This window comes from Rhinopithecus roxellana, chromosome 12 (genome assembly GCF_007565055.1).
Source record: "Rhinopithecus roxellana isolate Shanxi Qingling chromosome 12, ASM756505v1, whole genome shotgun sequence".
Classification (NCBI taxonomy): domain Eukaryota; kingdom Metazoa; phylum Chordata; class Mammalia; order Primates; family Cercopithecidae; genus Rhinopithecus; species Rhinopithecus roxellana.
In genome coordinates this window covers 30350490-30372346 of record NC_044560.1, presented here as the reverse complement: position 1 = coordinate 30372346, position 21857 = coordinate 30350490, and the positions used below count along the sequence as shown (strand labels likewise).

Below are 21857 nucleotides of genomic sequence, written 5' to 3'. Positions count from 1 at the left end.
GGCGTGAGCCACTGCGCCTGGCCATTAATCACTCTTGATTCTGAAGAGCCACAGTCCCCAAACTGTGGCTTGAGTCACAGAATATTTTACATTTTTGAGGAAAATACAGTTGTGACCATATGTGAATACCATATGAACAACTACTAAGTTCTTTGGACCTAACTTCTTAGCAAGTAGAAGTATTAGGAGGTTTTTTTTGTTTTGTTTCTTTTTTTTTTTTTTTTTGGCCTTGAGGTGCCATGACAAATTTCTTAAAACACCATGGGCACTGTGAAACAAAAATGTTGGAAAAGCTCTGTCCTAGGGAATTCCCAACAGCAAACGCTCCTGGTACCAGCTCTGTGGAAGCAAACTATTCTCTTTCATCTGCTCAAGATAAAGTGTGCTGTACTGAGAAAATAAGCATAAGTGCATGACAGTTAGAGACATATTTGGCTTATTTCAACAAAAGGAAGACTCAGGTTAGAGGTGTAAGCAGAGGCTGGATGATTACGGATCAAAGACAGTACAGAAGGGATTTTGCAGGGAATGGGAGGAAGGTTGGTCCCATCCTTGAAGGTACCTTCCAACCATCTGATTCTAGCTTTTCCTTTATTAGCTGAAGTAGTACTAGTTCTTCTATCCTCAATTTCCTGATAATATTATCTGGTTACTTGCTCAAATATATTTGTCTAATTCTCAAACATACAAAGAGAGTGTACGCTTCTCAAGGACTGTATGGGTAGATTGTTACCACATAAAGAAAACGGAGGAATTTCTGTTCTGATGCAGACTGACAACTTGGATTTCTCATACATTTCCCCACCACAGCTGGAGGCCAGTTAATACAAGTATTCAAACCAGTGCCTAGTCCAATTCTTGGAGTCCCTTTGTTCACCTACCTTCAGGTGTTCAATCTGCTTTTCTAACTCTTTAGCACTCATAGAAGTTTCTGTAGGTGGAATACTCCCTTCAGTTTCTTTCAGCCATTTCTGGAAGGTCCTGACCAGTTTCCGGAATTCATCCAACTGTTCCTGGCAAGATGATGCATCTTTCTCTCTGTCAATGAAGCAGTTCTGTTACTTGCCAGACTAAGTTTTATAAAGTCAACTTGAGCTAAGACTAGCTCATTCTGTGACTCCAGACATCAGTTACCTAACATGGCCTTTCTTTCTCATAATCTTTTCCACAGCAGGTTTGGCTGAATAACCACATATAATGTTAAAGAGTACCAAACTCAGGAATATATTGCCCTTGTTTGGACATTTCTGAGGAAAGAGGTCTTCAGTCTTACTCCAGGCTAAAGTGAAAGTGAGAAAAACTAAAGGGAGGCTGCTATTTAGGTACTGTGATACAATGGAAAGAATGCAGGCTTTGGATCTCGATTCCAGCCATGTTACATTTTAGCTATTTGACTCTTTCAAGGACCAATTCAAATGCTGATTGCTTTAGCAAGCAAGGTGCCGAAACTGGGGCTCACAGAAGTTAGGTGATTAGTTCTAGATTAATCACGCCAATGAATACACTACATCAAAAGGAAAGTTTTGGAAATGGCCATATCTATCAGACAGATGTCAATTCAGAAATCCTGATTCCTCATACAGTAAAAAGGCCCTCAGTATAGGGGAAGAAAAACAAAAGCTTTCTTGACCTTTGTCCCCATCCTCTCCATTAGATAACCTGCTGCTAATAATGTTGGTTTGAGCAACTCTTTTCTTCTAATCACTAAGGCAGTTATCTGCTAAATCAAGAACATATTTATGGCTAAACAGAGATAAGAAGTCTTGTTCATGTTCTTAAATCCATGTGAGGCTGTCCAGTGGGGAATCATGGCTTTTCAACAGGGACCAAAATCAACCAGCCTTGTCATATATTCCCTTGTTTGCCTTGAAAGAATCAGATACTCCTCTAAAACAGCAACTTAAATGTGGTCAAAACAAGCAGCGGGCTGGGCATGGTGGTCCACACCTATATCCAGCATGTTGGGAGGCCAAAGCAGTAGGATCGATGAGGCCAGGAGTTCACAACTAGCCTGGTCAACATAGCAAACCCTGTATCTTTAAAAAATAAAAAAAGCCAGTGGAGTGCCAACATAACCCTAATTATGTCTAGGAAGTCTCTTCCAATTTTTCTCTTCTTTCAAATTATTCTATAATCTTACTTGCTGGCCTCAAATTTGTTCTGTTTGGTCCAAGTGGCCTAGGCTTCTGATCACAAAGAGAGGGAACTCATCCCTATTTTCTGTTAGTTACTATTAGAAAAAACCACTAAGTGGCTGGGTGCGGTGGCTCATTGCCTGTATAACCAGCACTTTGGAGGCTGAGGCGGGTACGATCACCTGAGGTCAGGAGTTCGAGACCAGCCTGGCCAACGTGGTGAAACCCTGTCTCTACTAAAAATGCAAAAATTAGCTGGGCATGGTGGTGGGCACCTGTAATCCTAGCCATTCAGGAAGCTGAGGTAGAAGAACTGCTTGAACCCAAGAGATGGAGGTTGTAGTGAGCCAGAGATAGCACCACTGCATTCTAGCCTGGGTGACAGAGTGAGACTCCATCTCAGGAAAAAAAAAAAGAAAAAAGAAAAAAAGAAAAAACCACTAAGCATCAAGTAGATTAGGTAGCTTTGCCTAAAAAACGGCACTTTTCACCCTCCTATGACTCAGTAGTAGAGTTTTTAGATGCCATCTTTTCTGGTAAAGGAAGAAAAGAGAAAAGATCATTTCACTCCATAACAAGAAAAAATAGTTCCCCAATGCTGATCAACACAAGTGATAACTCACCTCTCTTTAACTGTCTTCTGTAGCTCTGTGAAGTCTTTTCTGAGGTTCTGTACCCTGTCCTGATGCTGGGACAGGTCCAGCGCAAAGCCACAAGAGCTCAGTTCAGTGACCAGGTGCTCAAGAGTATCTAGGTTCTCCTGTTGGTCTTCCATTTCCAAATTGAGTTCCTGTCAAGCAAACAAGGATATGTATTAAATCCTCTAATCCTTATAAATATACTCTAAAAAGAAAGGAATAAGGAAAGAGGTATGCTTGCCAGGTCAAATGCTAGATCAAAACAATAAATATGTAACTCAGTGAAAAGTTTAAAAACAAAAACCAAACTTTTTTTTTTTTCTTTTCAGACAGAGTTTTACTCGTGTCACCCAGGCTGGAGTGCAATGGCACTATCTTGGCTCACTGCAACCTCCACCTCCCGGGTTCAAGCGATTCTCCTGCCTCAGTATTGCGAGCAGCTGGGATTATAGGCTTCTGCCACCACGCCTGGCTAATTTTTTTTTGTATTAAAAAGGCCCAATTTAAAAAAATCTGATAAATATGTAGGACATCTTCAATTCACTGGAGAGTGGGGTAGGAATTACAAAACAGTCTTGTCTCCTCTAAATTAATGTTCAAAGACGTGGGAGGTACCATGACAGGATGTAAAGAATGAAAGTTTTAGGAGTCAAATAGACCTGATATTCAATCACACTTTGCCACTTACTAACTTACGATCTTAAGCTACTAAACTACTCTAAGCTCCATGGTCTCTTCTATAAAATGGAGGTAAACACACTATCTCCACTATTATTTAACATTGTACTTAAGATATCAGCCAGGTGCAGTGGCACATCCCTATAATCCCCAGAAACTTTTGGGGGCCAAGGTGGTGGAATCACTTTAAGCCCAAGAGTTCAAGACCACCCTGGGCAACATGGCAAACTACTCCATCTCTTTTTTTTTTTTTTTTTTGAGACAAAGTCTGGCTCTGTTGCCCAGGCTGGAGTGCAGTGGCGCTATCTCGGCTCACCGCAACCTCTGCCTCCCGGGTTCACACCATTCTCCTGCCTCAGCCTCTCAAGTAGCTGGGACTACAGGCACCCGCCACCACGCCTGGCTAATTTTTTGTATTTTTAGTAGAAATGGGGTTTCACCGTGTTCGCCAGGGTGGTCTCTATCTCCTGACCTTGTGATCCACCTGCCTCGGCCTCCCAAAGTGCTGGGATTACAGGCATGAGCCACCGCGCCCGGCCTCCATCTCTATTTTTTTTTAAAAAAAGTTAATTTAATAATTAAAAAAGCCAATGCAATTAAGAGAAAACAATCTGTGGAATAAGAATTGAAAAAGAAGAGATAAAACTGTATTTGTAGATTACATGAAAGTATATTTGTAGGGCCGGGCACAGTGGCTCACACCTGTAATCCCAGCACTTTGGAAGGCCAAGGCAGGCCAATCACTTGAGGTCAGGAGTTTGAGACCAGACTGGCCAACGTGGTGAACCCCGTCTCCACTAAAAATACAAAAATTAGCCAGGCATGATGGCACACTCCTGTAGTCCCAGCTGCTTGGGAGGCTAAGGCAGAAGAATCTCTTGAATTTGGGAGGAGGAGGTTGCAGTGAGCCAAGATTGTGTCACTGCACTCCAGCCTGGGCAACAGAGTAAGACTCTGTCTCAAAAAAAAAAAAAAAAAAGGCCAGGTGTGGTGGCTCATTCTTGTAATCCTAGCACTTTGGGAGGCTGAGGCGGGAGGATCACTTGAGTTCAGGAGTTCAAGACCAGTCTGGCCAACGTGGTGAAACCTGTCTCTACTAAACACACAAAAATTAGCTGGAAATTGCTTGAACTCAGGAGGTGGAGGTTGCAGTGAGCCGAGACTGTGCCACAGCACTCCAGCCTAGGTAACAGAGCAAGTCTCTGTCTCAAAAAAAAAAAAAAGTGTATTTGTAAAACCCAAGATAATCAACAATACAATGAAATCAAACAACGAAGAAGTTAAATAAGGTAGCAGAATATAAAATTAACACACAAAAATCAATAATGAAAACTTCAACTTACAATAGCAACACAAAAGGCTCAATCTTTGTAATCAACTAACAAGAAACATAAAATCTAAATTTTAAAACATTTCTGAAGTTGGGTGCAGTGGCTCTTGCTTGTAATCCCAGTTGCTGGGGAGGCTGAGACCCCTGGTAATCACTTGAGCCCAAGAGTTTGAGGCTGTAGTGAGCTATGATCATGCCACTGAACTCCAGCCTGGGCAACAGAGCAGGACCCCATCTCAAAACAAAAACAACAAAAAAATCAAAAACACTCCTGAAAAACACAAAAGCAGATCTGGCTAGATGGAAACACATCCATAAAATGTATGCATATGTATTTGCCTATGTATGTATATGCGTTTGTGTGAATAAATATATTTAGTGTGACCCAAATAAAAATGCTAACAAGTTTTTTTTCTCTAGAACTAATAAAGGTGATTCCTAAATTCACATAGAAAAATAAATGTGCAACTATACCTATGAAAAATTTTGCAAGAAAAAAAAACGAGGAGGACTAGCTCTCTACCACGCATTAAAATATACCATAAAGCCTCTATAATTAAAATAGTATGCTCTAGTACATGAATAGAAAGACGAGCAGTGAGCTGAGATCACACCACTGCACCCCAGCTTGGGTGACAGAACAAGACCCCATCGCAAAAAAACAAAAAAGAAAGAAAAAAAAGAAAATCCAGAAATAGGTGGCTCAAGCCTGTAATCACAGCACTTTGGGAGGCCGAGGCGGGCGGATCACGAGGTCAGGAGATCGCGAGCATCCTGGCTAACACGGTGAAACCCCGTCTCTACTAAAAAAAAATACAAAAAACTAGCCGGGCGAGGTAGCGGGCGCCTGTAGTCCCAGCTACTCCGGAGGCTGAGGCAGGAGAATGGCGTGAACCCGGGAGGCGGAGCTTGCAGTGAGCTGAGATCCGGCCACTGCACTCCAGCCCGGGCGACAGAGCAAGACTCCGTCTCAAAAAAAAAAAAAAAAAAGAAAATCCAGAAATAGACTCAAAGACATATAAAAATTGGGTATATGATGAAGATGGCTTCTTAAGTCTGGGGAAAAGATGGACTTTTCAAATAAATGTTACATGTTGGATATCCTTTATGCTTGGGACCAGAAGTGTTTTGAATTCCAGACTCTTCCAGATTTTGGAATATTTGCATTATACTTAGCAGTTGAGCATCCCTAATCTGAAGCTCTGAAATCTGAAGTGCTCCAATGAGTCTTTCCTTTGAGCATGACCTCTGAGTGTCACATCAGCTCTCAAAAAGTTTCAGATTTTGGGCCGGGCACGGTGGCTCACACCTGTAATCCCAGCACTTTGGGAGGCCGAGGCAGGTGGATCACAAGGTCAGGAGATCTTAGCCATCCTGGTTAACCCGGTGAAACCCCATCTACTAAAAATACAAAAAGAAATTAGCCGGGCGTGGTGGTGGGCGCCTGTAGTCCCAGCTACTTGGGAGGCTGAGGCAGGAGAATGGCATGAACCCGGGAGACGGAGCTTGCAGTGAGCTGAGATCACGCCACTGCACTCCAGCCCGGGCAACAGAGCAAGACTCCGTCTCAAAAAAAAAAAAAAAAGAAAGAAAAAGATAAACATGATTCGTACTTCAGAATAAGCTTAAATTGTTAAAAGATTCTAATGTAAAAAAAATTAGAACAAGTGTTAGAATAAAGCATGAATAAGTTTTTTCATAACCTGGGTGTGACAAAAATCTTTCAAACTTTGACTAAAAATACATATTTAATAAAATATTGATAAAATCTTCTGTTTAGAACAAAAATTCCACATTTACATGTCAAAAAACACCATAAGTCAAAAGCACAAACTGGGAAACAATATTTCTAATGTATCACAGATAAAGAATTAATCTCTCTAATATATAAGAACTCTAAAAAAAATTTTAAAACTCTAAAACTTGAGAGAAGACCAAAATCTTGACAAAAAAAGGACAAAATGCATGAACAGATAGTTCACAAATAAATGACTCTTAAATGTAAAAAATACTCAAACCTCGCTAATAAGAGAAATAACAATTAAAACCACATTCACATATCATGTTTTACCAATCACACCAGAAAAAATTTAAAAGCTCGATAATAAATTTGTTGGTGAGGCTGTAGGGGAAACAGGTACTCTAATACACTGCTGGTGGGAATGCAAAACGGTGAAATCTCAAAGGAGGGGAATTTGGCTATTTCTAACAAAACTACACATGTATTTACCCTTTAATGGAACAACTCCACTCTAGGAACTTATTCTGATAGGAAAAAATACACACAGTTATTCAGTTGTAATAGCACAATTTCGGAAACCACAACTGAAATGTCCACACATATAAGTCTTATTGGCCAGGTGTGGTGGCTCACGTGTGTAATCCCTCTGGGAGGCCGAGGCAGGCAGATCACCTGAGGTCAGGAGTTGGAGATCAGCCTGGCCAACATGGTGAAACCCCATCTCTAATAAAATACAAAAAAACTATCCAGGCATGGTGACAGGTGCCTATAATCCCAGCTTCTTGGGAAGCTAAGGCAGGAGAATCTCTTGAACCCGGGAGGTGGAGGTTGAGATTACAGTGAGACAAGATCGTGCCACTACACTTCAGTCTGGGCTACAGGGCACAGAGTAAGACTCTGTCTCCAAAAAAAAAAAAAAAAAACAAAACAAAACAAAAAACAAAAAACAGAGTCTTGTTGATTAAACTATAATTCTTCTACACAATGAATGTATGGTTTAAAAAATGAAGATGCCTGTGAATCCATATTAAGTGATTTCCAAGACATATTAAGTAAAAAAGCAAAGGATTATGTAATATACCCTTCTTTTTGTAAGGAAGAATGGGAAATAAGAATGTGTGTGTATGTTCATTTTGGTAAAAAGAAATAGAAAAAAATAAACCTGAAATGTGTTACTTTGCAGATGGGTGAAAATGGGATGGAAGAGACAGGAAAGACAATGAGAATGTATCCTTATTCACTTCCTATACCTTGAGTATAACTTTTTGAATAGTTTTAACTTTTGAGCTATGTTAATGCTTTACATATTTAAAAATAAGTTTAATCAACAAAGATAGAAAAATAAAGTCCTAAAGTTGAATACAAATAGAAACAAATCTAATTATATATGAAATTACAGAAAAAATAATTCAGGTAATTTTTGAATACAGTACACAGTGGGTCACAGGCTAAGGACTAAAACATATCCAAAGAAATATTCAATTTTATTTAGCAGGTTTGTTATTGGTAGAAATACTAGTGTAATTCTAAAACTATCTTATATTTATTGTAGAATAAAACAAATTTAAGTAAATATATTGAAGTTGTTGCTGGGAACTTGGGTTCTCCCTACAGGAAAGGAAGATACAAATGTGGAAAGGAGGAAGATTCCTATGGTGTTGAGTTGAAACTAGACTGTCAGTATGATTTTATGATATAAAAAACATACACATATATTTCCTAACACTATCTATTAAAAAGAACTAAAGTAGTGACACTCCAGTAGCTCACCTGGTGTCCAGATTTGGTTTCTAAATATCATTCCCCACTATAAGTGGGGCTCCTTGGATAAATAGCTGATTTCAGATAGGGGACAAGGAAATACATTATTGTGCCACAAATACCTTAAGTGCCAAAAGTGCTCTTATGCTGAGGAAGACATGTCAAAAAGCCACAGGAACAAAAGTTTATCTGTTCCCATTGGTACTTTCAATTTAGTACATGTCTGCTGTAACTTACTTGAATATAAAATATAGCAATGTGAAATTATTAAAAAAAAAAAAAAAGCCACAGGAGATAGCTTGAAGGGGATCCCACAGACCACATTTGGGAAAACATTAGGTATCATAAAGAATAACGGTAATACCAACTATAGAAGCCCATAATGATACTCTTTTATATTTTTATAACAGGGAAAACAATTAGCAACTGGTGAGTCTAGATGAAGAGTATGCTGGTGTTTAATGGACCATTCCTTCTGCTTTTCTGTAAAGTTTGAAATCATTCAAAGCAAAAAGGAGAGCAAACAAAACCAAACAACGAGATTCCACTTAATATGGAAAATGTTAGAAAGCTGGAAAAAGCGAAGGCGGCAATGCAGAGATATAGGAATGCTGAAGTACTACGGGTGGGAATGTGTGCTGGTACAGCCATTCTGGAGCTTAAATTGGGCACTACTGAGTCAAATTAAATTAATATATGCATATACTATGACTTGGCAATTCTACTTCTGGGTATATATCTGTGGTAGTTGTTAATACTTTTTACCAAATATTTCTAGCTTTGCACCTGTTGGTACATGGTGAGATTACATTTCCTCACCCTCTTGAAAGGTATAGGTGGTTTTGTGGAAAGTGATTTGACTAATAAAATGTAAATGGATAAAATATGCCCTTTTCCCACTGAAGCAGTAATCATGAAAGCTTTTATCAGGATGAAATCTCCATCAATCTGCATCCCTTGAGTGACTATGATGAGCTGAGTGGCTCCGCTGATTTGGGTTGAACATGTAGTAAGAATGAAAAATAAATATTGACTGTGTTGGTTAAAAAATGGACAAATGATACCTAGTTTACAGGATCACTGTAATAATTCCCAAAGATAATGCAGGTAAAGTTTCCAGTATACTGACTGATGTAGTATGTGCTCAGTAAATGCTGGTTCTCTCCCGGCCCTTCTCTCCCCTTTATTCTGCTAACATGGCAGATATATCCTCACCTGGATCTGTTGGAAGAAACGTGTAATATCTTGATCTGGCTGATTTCCACAGGCCAGCATCCGACTTTTGTTTTCCATGAATTGCTGCAGCTTACCAGAGAGATGTTCAAACATCTCTGCCTGGGGCAGAAGCTTCTTTAGGGAGCTCTCCTTTTCTTGCTGCTGTAGACAGAGCTGTTCGAACCGCTGGCTCACCTCTGCCAGTTTGCCCTGCAGCACTGCTGCTGTGGTACTGTCTGCTGTCTCCATGAATCGGGTCACCATCTCACGGGTGGCCTCCAAGCTGCTCTTTTGCCGAGCAATGTCCTGTTTCAATTTCTGTCATGAAGAACACGTCTGTCAGCTCCTGGCTCACTTATTCCAGGACATCTGAGCCACAAACTAATAACTATACACTATATCACAAGGGGGACTGGAGGACTGCAACTGAGCCTTCAGAAGACCACACATCTCATCCCCTTAGCTCTCCACTCCTTCTACCACATGACTTTGCTATCACCACTTTCATTCCAGCTCAATTGGGTAGAAATATCTTTACATGGATTAGTTATCATTTCTAAATCTTATTAGATGATTCACAGATGTTAAGTTCTCTCTTGTTACTTTTTCAACATTATATAATGATGGCACATAGCAAACATACCCTCTATGCCAGCTCTTGGGACACAGGTCTTACCATATTTGTGGCTAAGGCTTCCTGGATGACTCCTGATGAGAGTGATGCCACCTGCTTCCCTTCCAGGTTTTGTTCAACTTCCCCAATAGACTGTGACAGGCTCTCCAGGCTTTCCTGGACACTCTGAGATTGGGCAATTGCTTTCTGCAGCAGAGAAGATCGCTCAGCCAGGCTATAGGAGAGGCTTTGGAAGTGGCTGAGTATGGAATCTGAAAAATCAGGCCATGAAAAGAAAGAGTGGAGACAATTTTTGTATTATGCTTTTAAAGACTGTATTTAAATTGCTCATTTAAAATCTTTACTATTATCAATTTTTTATAGGGATGTGGTCTCAATATGTTGCCCACACTGGTCTTGAACTCCTGGCCTCAAGCAATCTTCCTACTTCAGCTTCCTAAAGTGCCTGGATTACAGGCATGAGCCACCATGCCCAGTCCTACATTGAACATAGTAATTGTAATAATAATTGACATTAAGACCAATGGAAGAAATAAGCTTGAAATGAATTAGTATTAGAGCCAAGTTCAATAAGCATTAGTTATTTACCACATACAAAGAACCAGAAATTGTACTAGATGCTGAGGACTAAAGATACTGAAGTATCTTATCTGACATCTACAACTTAAAGACTCTGAAACAGAGCATAGGCAGAGGAAGACACATCATAATTAATGATAAAAATAAAATCTTAAGTGGTATATTAATACTAGAAGTACTGTCCTTGTTTTAGGACAATAATTATCTTTCGTTTCTTTTGAGGAGTGGAATGGCTAAGTCAAGCTATTTAACACATGCATTACCTCACATACTTATCAGTTTTTTGTGGTGAAAACACTTAAAATATACTCTCGCAGCAATTTTCAAGCATACGATATATATATATATATACATATATATATATATATTTTTTTTTGAGATGGAGTCTCGCTCTGTTGACCACGCTGGAGTGCAGTGGCATAATCTCAGCTCACTGCAAGCTCCACCTCCTGGGCTCACGCTATTCTCCTGCCTCAGCCTCCGGAGTAGCTGGGATTACAGGCGCCCGCCACCATGCCCGGCTAATTTTTTTTATTTTTTGTATTTTTAGTAGAGATGGGATTTCACCTTGTTGGCCAGGATGGTCTCGATCTCCTGACCTCGTGGTCCACCTGCCTCAGCCTCTCAAAGTGCTGGGATTACAGGCGTGAGCCACCACGCCAGGCCTGTATACAAAGCATGGTGACATCTTGAAGCATGGGCAAGATTTCACCATGCTTTGTAAGCATCCAATGAATGTTAGCAGCTGAGCAACAGGAAAAACTTCAGGGGTAATACAATGTAAGTGGTTTACTTGGGAAAGAAAAGAAGTAGGTGTGGCTAGAAGATAGATGCCTGGGGAAAAGGGACTGAAGCCAGATTGTGAAGGTCCTTCAATGGTGCAAGAATAAAGTTCATTAGAGGATGAGCTCTTTGATGACAATCTATGTCTATTCGTGTTTACATTCTCAGCCTCTAGCCTGGCACCACAGATATTTGCACAACCCAATGTGACATATTGCAGAACAGAGGTACATACTAGGAATTAAGGGAGTACTATTATACTGTTGCTGCTTTATACCTGTAGTTTCTTGAACATGCTTGTGGTCTGGGGCTGGCTCCCCTTCAATTTCCATTATGTCACGAGCTACTTTTTGCAGTTTTTCCACCGGTACTTGGTGCTCAGCCAATTCCTCCTGCAACTGCTGCTTGTCCATGAAAAAAACAAACAAACCAAAAAACCATCTAAGTAAGTAATCAAAGCTGATTCTAGGAATCCGGAGCTACTGAACAGCTTCACAGAAAAATTCTAAGTTTACCCATAGCCATAAATATTAGAAGTATTTAGCACTCAGATCTCGTCCAAGGCATCCCAACTACTGCCTTCATTTTATGTAAGCATTTGCTTTATTTTGGAGTCCTTTACGCCATGGAATACTAGGTCTTGACACCACAACACAGCCTGTATCCTGACTTACCTTTGTTGTTGCAAGCTGCTGCTGGAGAACTCCAGGGTCGGAGGCAACTGTATCTGAGAGGAGCTTCCCCACATTGGCCTCACAAGTCTGCATCCAGGCCTGCAGGCTGTCAGCACTGTTTTGGAATTGATGATACTGGCCTAACAGCATATTCAGGTGAGATCCTAATCGTGTACACTGTGCCAAAGAAAGGAAGGTAAGCAGACTTAAGCAAGGTCAGGCCAAAGGCAGCAGTTGCCCAAAGAAAGAGGCCTGGCTTTATTACAGAGAACTCACTGTAACTTCAGATAAGGGTAGTGCCAGAACCCATGGATAGATGGTTAGCAATGATCTATAAGTGTGGGTCCCCTCTGTTTGCTCCATATTATCCACCTCGACCTTCTTACATATCCAGGAAAATTTAATGAGATATATGACAAGCCCCCAAAGAAATGAACAGCAGGTTGCAGACAAAGGTAGGAGTTAAGAAGTGCAAAAAGTGTTCTTTCTTGGGGATTAGAAGTGTTGGCAGAAGGCATAAGACAGGTAAGAAGAGCTGACTGGATTCTAAACTTTAGAAGAAAGAGGAAGTTCTTTAGATAGGAAGGAAGGTAAGGATATACCCTAGATGCTCTGTCCAGAAATAAAAACTGTGCAGTTGGTTTAAATTTCCTCTGTGTGCTATGTCTCTTGGGAGCCCAAGTCCGCTAGTCAGGATACAGGAAGGTGAATACTTCCACCTTCATCATCAGTGTGACATACTCCTGCCACTGCTAGGTATTAGGTATTAGCTAGCTATCAGGCCTTTGGGCTAATACCTATGTATGTTACATTTTTTGCATTGTCTGTGAAGACATGCAAAGTCTTGGTTCAAGTTTGAACCCCATGGTTCAAACTTGAAGCCCATGGTTCAAGTTTAAATCAGCTCTCTTACTGTGTCCTGGGGTTCTTATTCTGAGACCCAGACACTACCTACATTGTGTGAGGGCTGCCATGATTGTTTCACAAAGATGCCAGGAACTGCCCCCTTACCTCTGAGTGGAGAGCAGTGTACCTTTCTGTTGCATCCTTCAACTTGTCCTTTACTAAGTTTCCAATTTCTGATGGTTCTTTGCCTTCCTTAAAACTGTTTTCCGTGTCTAAGACTTTCTGTCCTGAGATAGTCACAAATCTCAAGTCTCCTTTGTGGGAAATGACATCCTCTGAGAAGCTTCCTTGCCGCTTCAGCAGGGAGGGAAGGGCCTCGGGGCTGCTGCCTCCCTTATGCATGTTCTCCAGCTCTTTCTCAGATCGTTCCAACCAGCTTTCAAACTCTCTATGATCCTGCAGAAATTTCTGCAACTCATCCTGAAGTGTCTGCACCTGCTTCAGTTCTGCCTCTGATTGGGCCAGGGAAGTAGAATATTGCTCCTTTAGCTCTCCCAGCTTTTCTTGCAGCATCTGTTGTTCCTCAGGTGTGAGATTGTGGCCATGCTGATCCAGGAAGGCCTGAGCTGACTGGGTGGCCAGAATGAAATGTTGCTGCTGGGACAGCAATTCTTGGTGACGGGCCTGGTAAAAAAAAAAAATCCCCCCAAACAAAGGACAATCAGTAGGGAATCCACAATAATTTGAGGTATACAAGACTGGACTGCATACTCCATGTGAGGTCTGCTCACATTAAGCCTTGGTCTTTTCACCCACATTGCTGTCAAGTCATACACCTCTCTCAGTTTTGCTGCATCTCACATTTTTCCATTAACTTCATTTTATTCAGTTCAGCCCCTTGTTTTAGGTATAGCCCTTTAATTTAGATGCTGACTCTTAAATTGTACTTATAATCTTTAAGGACCATCTATATATAAGCTAGAAGTAGGGAGAGGTCTCTATCTCTACTCAATAGACCACTTTTCCAGCTGCTCAGAAATCATCAATATCAGTCACTCTCTAAATAGTATGCCACATGCCAATCCCCTCTGAACTGACATGTATAGGACTTCATGGTTTTCAAAAAGATTTTACATGTATTATTTCATTTGCTTTGTGGCACAACCTATAATAAAGGTAGACAATATAATACCCATATTAAGAATAAGTGAATACTGGCCAGGTGCAGTGGCTCACGTCTGTAATCCCAGAACTTTGGGAGGCCGAGGCAGGCGGATCATCTGAGGTCGGGAGTTCAAGACCAGCCTGACCAAACATGGTGAAATCCCATCTCTACCAAAAATACATAATTAGCTGGGTGTGGTGGTGCATGCCTGTAGTCCTAGCTACTCAGGAGGCTGAGGCAGGAGAATCACTTGAACCCAGGAGGTGGAGGTTGCAGTGAGCCAAGATCATGCCATTGCACTCCAGCCTAGGCAACAAGAGCAAAACTCCATCTCAAAAAAAAAAAGAGGCCGGGCGCGGTGGCTCAAGCCTGTAATCCCAGCACTTTGGGAGGCCGAGACGGGCGGATCACGAGGTCAGGAGATTGAGACCATCCTGGCTAACACAGTGAAACCCTGTCTCTACTAAAAAAAAAATACAAAGGACTAGCCAGGCGAGGTGGCGGGTGCCTGTAGTCCCAGCTACTCGGGAGGCTGAGGCAGGAGAATGGCGTAAACCCGGGAGGCGGAGCTTGCAGTGAGCTGAGATCCGGCCACTGTGCTCCAGCCTGGGCGACAGAGCGAGACTCCGTCTCCAAAAAAAAAAAGAAAAGAAAAAAAAAAAGGATTAACTGAATACCAAAAAGACTTGACTAAGGTCATGCAGTTTGTTAAGGAACAGAACTGCAACTCAAACCTGACTCTCTTAGCTAAACTATACAAATGGACAACTAATAATCATCTACATTAGTGGAAGGGTAGCTGAATAAATCATACATACGACAATATAAAAATTGCAAGTTTGGCCAGGCACGGTGGCTCATGCCTGTAATCCCAGAACTTGGGAGGCCAAGGCGGGTGGATCACGAGGTCAAGAGATCGAGACCATGCTGGCCAACATGGTGAAACTCCGTCTCTACTAAAAATACAAAAATTAGCTGGGCATGGTGGCACATGCCTGTAATCCCAGCTACTTGGGAGGCTGAGGCAGGAGAATTGCTTGAACTTGGGAGGCAGAGGTTGCAGTGAGCCGAGATCATGCCACTGCACGCCAGCCTGGCAACGGACTGAGACTCTATCTTAAAAAAAAAATGCAAGTTCTTAACTGTCACTCATGTGTCCATGAAGACTGTCCCTACTAGGAAAGGCCATGGAAAATTAATTCGATAATTAGAGAGTAAACTGTATTTCTGGGTAATAATAAGTAATTGGTACTTTCTATTTGTATGTACTTTGTCTATGTGCTTATAAACAGAACTTCTTTCTATTCCAATGGAATATGAGTTCTTTGAGGAGAGCTGTGAGTTTCTGTTTTGAAACATAAGATGTTCTTCCCGAGTCTAGAAGACAGTGGGAGTTGTCAGTATTCCTGACTACCTATACTGTTTATGCCACTACTTAGAGAAGGACTACTGAGCATCGTCTACTTTTAGCCTGTATCAACAGCAACCTGATCGCCTCAGCTTCCCACATCATTTCAAGAAAGCTGAGTGACTAGGAGGTTGAAGCTAGGTTTTCGAGACCAGCCTGAGCAACAACATAGCAAAACTGTCTCTTAAAAAAAAAAAAAAAAAAAAAAAAAAAAAAATGAATGAGGCATGGTGGGTGCACACCTGTAGTCCTAGCTACTTGAGAGGATTACTGGAGCTCAGGACTTGAAGGTTACAGTGAGCTATGATCGTACCACTGCACTTCAGCCTGGGTGGCAAAGTGAGGCCTCATCTCTTTACAAAAGAAAAAACAGTTGAGCGCAGTGGCTCATGCCTCTAATCCCAGAACTTTGGGAGGCCAAGGCGGGTGGATCACGAGGTCAAGAGATCGAGACCATGCTGGCCAACATGGTGAAACTCCGTCTCTACTAAAAATACAAAAATTAGCTGGGCATGGTGGTGTGCGCCTGTAATCCCAGCTACTCGAGAGGCTAAGGCAGGAGAATGGCTTGAACCCGGGAGGCGGAGGTTGCAGTGAGCTGAGATTGTGCTACTGCACTCCAGCCTGGTGACAGACTGAGACTCTGTCTAAAAACAAAAAAAAAAAAAAAAAAAAAAGAAAAGTAAAAAAAAAAGCAGAAGGAAAAAAAAGAAAGCTGGAATGACAAATATATCTTGCTCAATTAGATAGTGAAACAGGAACAGTACTAGAGCTTTGTCTGTATATCACTCAGGTGTCCTCCATTCTCACCCTCCAACTCACCTACCCATAAGGCAGTTTCCTTCCTGGAAGGGAGATACCACTTGGTTAGGTTGACTGCTGCCAGCAAAAGGTGTCAGAAGCGCCCTATGACAGCAGAACCATTTTTGCTCTGTCCTCTTATAAGACTATCAGGGCTTTGGGGAACACATTATGATGGACCTTCCAAAAGCGTAATGCAAGAGGCAGAAATCCTATTAATATAAAATATGACAATGGTCCACACAGGCCACTCAACACAAGTATTCCAACTAAGCCAATATTCTTTCTACAAAGGTGCCACCACTAAAATATATGATCCCTGTGTTGTAAGTGTCCTAAATATGTAATCTTCTTTCAATCATTCAATAGAATGTCCCTGTATACGCCAGTTGATGCCCTTGAAGATGGTTTACTGGGTTGACTCACTGGCTTATTTCTAATTCCTGGCATATGGCAGCTATTCAGTCATTGCTAAATGAATAAATAAATGAGTAGCAATAAACGGTAAGAAGTGACTTCTGCTGTTTTGTTTTGTTTTGTTACAGAACAGGAAGCCTGTAAGAAACAGTGCGTGTTTTCAAGCCTAGCATCTAGAGGGCAATACAGACAACAAAACAATATAGAATGAGAAATGTTACAAAGTAGGAAAGGGTGTAAGAGGAGCTTATAGGCTGGGCACCTGTAATCCCAGCACTTTGGAAGGTGAGCAAATCACCCGAGGTCAGGAGTTTGAGACCAGTCTGGCCAACATAGTGATACCCCATCTCTACTAAAAATACAAAACTTAGCTAGGCATGGTGGCACGTGCCTGTAATCCTAACTACTTGGGAGGCTGATGCATAAGAATCGCTTGACTCCAGGGGATGGAGGTTGCGATGAGCCGAGATCATGCTACTGCACTCCAGCCTGGGTAACAGAGCAAGACTCTGTCTTAAAAAAAAAAAAAAAAAAAAAAAAAAGAGAGAGAGAGAAAGAAGAGCATATAGGGGGAATATATACCCTAACTTTGGTGAGTGAGTGGTGATGAATATGGGCTTCCTAGAGGAAGTGAACTCTAAGCTGAGATCTGAAGAATGAGTAAAAATTAACCAATAGCTGGGCCCCTCCCTTACTTTATGCAATGGAGAAGCAAGTAAGTTCCAAGAGCATATAAAGGCCCAGAGGAAAGTGAGAGCACAGTTTAGCCAAGAAACTGAAAGGAATCAATATAAGCAGATGCTCAAGTATAAAGGAAGGTGACAGATAAGGCCAAATAAGTAGACTAGATCCCAGTGGGTAGGGGCTGAGAGGAGAGTTAACCATGTAATCTTGAGGGCAACAGGTAATCATAAAAAGGGTTAAGCAAGGATACAGCATTTTAGAACGACTCCTTAGTAGTAAGGAGAATGGACTGGAAGGTAAAAACCAAGAGGCAAGAAGACCAGTAGAAGCTACTATAATAATACCAGTGAAAGCAGATAGTGGTTCTAAACTACAATAATATCTCAATAAACATGAAGAAGTGTAGCTGACTTTGAAAGAAATATAATTGGCGTGAGATCTGATGCCTGATTTGACGTGGGAGATTGAGAGAGAGAATGGAATCTAGGATGATGTCCAGTTCAGACAATGAAGTGGGAATAAAGGAAAGAGAATGTTTGATTGTGGGAGGAGTATCACAGGAAACAGGAGTTCCATTTTCAGGCTGATGTGCTTGTGGGCTCAAGTTGCAAATAGGCAGACAGATTTATATACTGGTTTGACGCTCAGGACAGGAATCAGGGCTAGAAGGAAATGCATACACAGAATTAATTAGTGCAAATGGCAATTACAGTGTTGTGAGTAGATGAGACTGCCCAAGGAAAGTATGTTCTGAAAGATAAAATGAGGGCCTAGGATACACCTGGAAACATCAGTATTTGAAAAGCTGGCCAGGGGAAAGTAAGAAAGATGGTCAGGGCAAAGTAGTAGTATGGAAACCAAGGGACAAAGTATTTCAAGAAGTGGCCAACAGTGTCAAAGCTGCTGAGACACCAAAGAAGACACAAACTGAGAGGTTCTCACTGGATTTAGGGGCAAGGTGATTGTGGTTACTTGCTCAGGGCAGGAGAGATTTCTCTAGCATAGTGAGGATAAGCTAACACCCTTACCTTAATCTTCTCACAGTGCTTGTCCAGTTTCTCTGGGGCTTGATCCACCCCCATGTAACCATCAGTGGTGTCCAAGGTTCCTTTCTCCAAACTAGCTCTCGAGAGCTGCTCCATTCCTGGAAGGTTGGTCAGCAGCTGTCCACCAGATGATCCTACCGAAGTTACCCAATCCAGGAGAGCATCGATTTTCTTCTTGTTCTCTGCCAGTTCCTTTGCTGCTTTACTCTGAAGTCACAGAGGTTGTCTAGTGAGAAGGCTTTACATACTCAATCATACAACCACAGGTTAAGCAATGGGGTAAAGGGGAGGAGATAATTTTATGCTAATTCTAAGACTGGGTATAAACAGTCTTTGCACATACAAAAGAGAATTCACATCTTTTAAAATCTTTTGAAAAATTATTAAAAATATCTCTACATTTCATTATATCTTACTGCTTAAAAAACAAAAAAAAAGAGGCAGGACATAGTGGCTCATGCCTGTTATCCCAGCACTTTGGGAGGCCTGGTGGATCACCTGAGGATCAGGAGTTTGAGACCAGCCTGGTCAACATGGTGAAACCCCATCTCTACTAAAAATACAAAAAATTATCTGGGTGTGGTGGTGCACACCTGTAGACCCAGCTACTCAGGAGGCTGAGGCACGAATATCATTTGGACCTGGGAGGTGGAGGATGCAGTGAGCCAAGATCGTGCCACTGCACTCCAGCTTGGGTGACACAGCAATATTCTGTCTCAAAACAAAACAAATCTTAGGATTCAGAAATATTTTATTAAGAGATCATTTAGTCCTGTCACCTCAGCAATGCTTCACAGAATCTTTCAAGGTACACAGAAGTGCTGGACTGGCTTGGTAGGGTAAGAAATAGCACGGTCACATCCAATTACCTGGCTGCTCTTTCCTAAAGGAAAGACAAACTTCTTTCATCCTTTCCTCAACTAAACAGAACATGTAGCTCTTTTTAAATTTTTTCTCTCACCTGAGGCTATAGGGAAACATTTAATTCTTCAACTTGCCTTTGAAATTCTATTTACTGGGTCTACATGTATTTTAATAAATTAAATAGGTTATGCCAAGTTATATATTTATCTATTTCAAAATTCATCTCCAGGGCTGGGCACAGTGGCTCACGCCTGTAATCCCAGCACTTCGGGAGGCTGAGGCGGGCAGATCACGAGGTCACGAGATCGAGACCATCCTGGCTAACATGGTAAAACCCCGTCTCTACTAAAAAAAAATACAAAAAATTAGCCGGGCAAGGTGGCAGGCGCCTGTAGTCCCAGCTACTCGGGAGGCTGAGGCATGAGAATGGCGTGAACCTGGGAGGCAGAGCTTGCAGTGAGCCGAGATTGCACCACTGTACTCCAGCCTGGGCGACAGAGCGAGACTCTGTCTCAAAAAAAAAAAAAAAAATTCATCTTCAGGTAATTTATTTTTCTTTTCCATGTTCTCTACTTTCCTCATTAGTGTCTGCATCCAAGGCTAAACAAAAGATTCAAATTAAATCCGCCAGTGTTGAGTGGGGTGCAGAAGACCATTTGAGACTTTGGCTTCTCTGTGGTTTATCCCAGTGCCACGATTCCCACTGTAACTACAGAGGCAGTTCAGGGACAACTTTTGGCTCACTAAGACTTCATAGATATTTTTCCCTAGTACTCTTAGATCACCAGTCTAGATTCATATTGAAATACGTCATTTGGCCGGCACAGTGGCTCACACCTGTAATCCCAGCACTTTGAGAGGCCGAGGCAGGAGAATCACTTGAGGTCAGGAGTTTGAGACCAGCCTGGTCAACATGCTGAAACCCTAAACTCTACTAAAAATACAAATTTAGCTGGGTGTGGTGGCATGCGCCTGTAGTCCCAGCTACTCAGGAGGCTGAGGCACGAGAATCACTTGAACCTGGCAGGCAGAGGTTGCAGTAAGCCGAGATCATGACACTGCACTCCAGCCTGGGTGACAGAGATTCCGTCTCAAAAAACAAAAACCAGACTAGCTCCTGAAGTAGCCCTTTCTCATGATTCTGTGCGTGCTATAAGACTGTTTTCCCCTCATTGTCTTTTGTGTTGGTACCAAAATTCTTTTTTGAAAACTATCAAGTGTCATAGCAGTTTATTACCTTTTCAGTCTCCTGCTGTAAGGCAGAGGTCACTGCTTCCTCCAGCTCCTTCTGGGCCACCCGTGTCTGTTCCCGGAGTGCCTCATATTGCTCCTTAGCCTGACGAAGCTTTTCCTGAAGAGCTGTCAACTCATGTGGGCTCAGCTTGGTCTGATTCTCGTCCATGAACCCCTCAATGTCCTTGACAACAGCGGCAAATGAGGTGGCATGATTCTGAATGTCATCCTGTAAATCCTTAACACAAGAAAATAGGAATGGCAGAGCCTTCAACTTTCGTGCTTCTAAGTCCTCTAATGGTATAAAGATGGAGTGGCTAGGATGACATATAGTCCTGTATATAGTCCCTGACTACAATTTTTTTCAGGTTTAGGCTTAAATCAATGCAAAGAAATTTTATTTCATTTTCTAAGCAAGTATTTAGTGAAGCCAAAAAGAAGGTTGTCCACAAACATAAGCATGAGAGATTTTTCATTTTGCAATGCATTATCCTCAAAGGGATCATTCTTTCCATAAAGAATTGTTGACATGATCTTAGCACAGTTGAGGCCTGATGGGCCTTTATACTCTCTTGGGTATCACTCTTCATCCTTAATGTGGCCTACAGGGTCCTGTGTGATATAGGTGCCACTTAACCCTCCAACTTCAACTTTCCCTAATTTTCCTCTTATTCTTTGCAGTCCAGTTGAACTAGCTTTCTTTCAGCTCTTGAGTATGTTGTGCTCAATACCATTCCCATCTCAAGACCAATACATAAGCCTCTGCCTGGTATGTTCTCTTCCTCCTCCTACCTCTTCATGCATTAACCCCTACATATCTTTCATTTCTCAAGTTTAGGTGACAATTCTTCAAGATAATCTTTTCTGAAATTCTACTCTAGATTGGGTCTCTCTGCTATATGTTCTCATATGAGTTTTCCTTCACAGATATAACAGTTAATAATTTTATGTTCATTTTTAAAATAATCTGTAAAATTTCTGTATGCCCTGCTAGACTGTGTGCTTCACAAGGCCAGGGATGATGTCTGTTTACCATTATTGCTAACCCTTAAGCACTAAATATTTGTCGAAGGAATGAAAACATCGCCAGGCATGGTGGCTCACTCCCGTTATCCTAACATTTTGAGAGGCTAAGGCCAAAGTAGGAGGATTGCTTGAGCCCAGAGTTCGAGACCAGCTCTGGCAACATCGTGATACCCCATCTCTACAAAATAAATAAAAAATG

The 21857-nt window shown here is 41.6% G+C and overlaps 1 protein-coding gene across 1 annotated transcript in view; it reads right to left on the bottom strand.

Annotated features, from left to right (window-relative positions):
- Positions 1 to 742: 742 nt before the first annotated feature.
- The window catches only part of LOC104679143 (microtubule-actin cross-linking factor 1, isoforms 1/2/3/5-like), a 43575-nt gene continuing 22460 nt past the window's right edge, over positions 743 to 21857 (bottom strand). Inside the window, exons 7-15 of the mRNA XM_030942316.1 lie at positions 20637 to 20870; positions 18518 to 18742; positions 13180 to 13698; positions 12169 to 12345; positions 11772 to 11895; positions 10175 to 10383; positions 9499 to 9816; positions 2759 to 2925; positions 743 to 1038 (exon numbers count right to left, since the gene is read on the bottom strand). Coding sequence (XP_030798176.1) covers positions 822 to 1038; positions 2759 to 2925; positions 9499 to 9816; positions 10175 to 10383; positions 11772 to 11895; positions 12169 to 12345; positions 13180 to 13698; positions 18518 to 18742; positions 20637 to 20870 — 2190 coding nt within the window. The 3' untranslated portion in view covers positions 743 to 821. The remainder of the gene's footprint in view (positions 1039 to 2758; positions 2926 to 9498; positions 9817 to 10174; positions 10384 to 11771; positions 11896 to 12168; positions 12346 to 13179; positions 13699 to 18517; positions 18743 to 20636; positions 20871 to 21857) is intronic.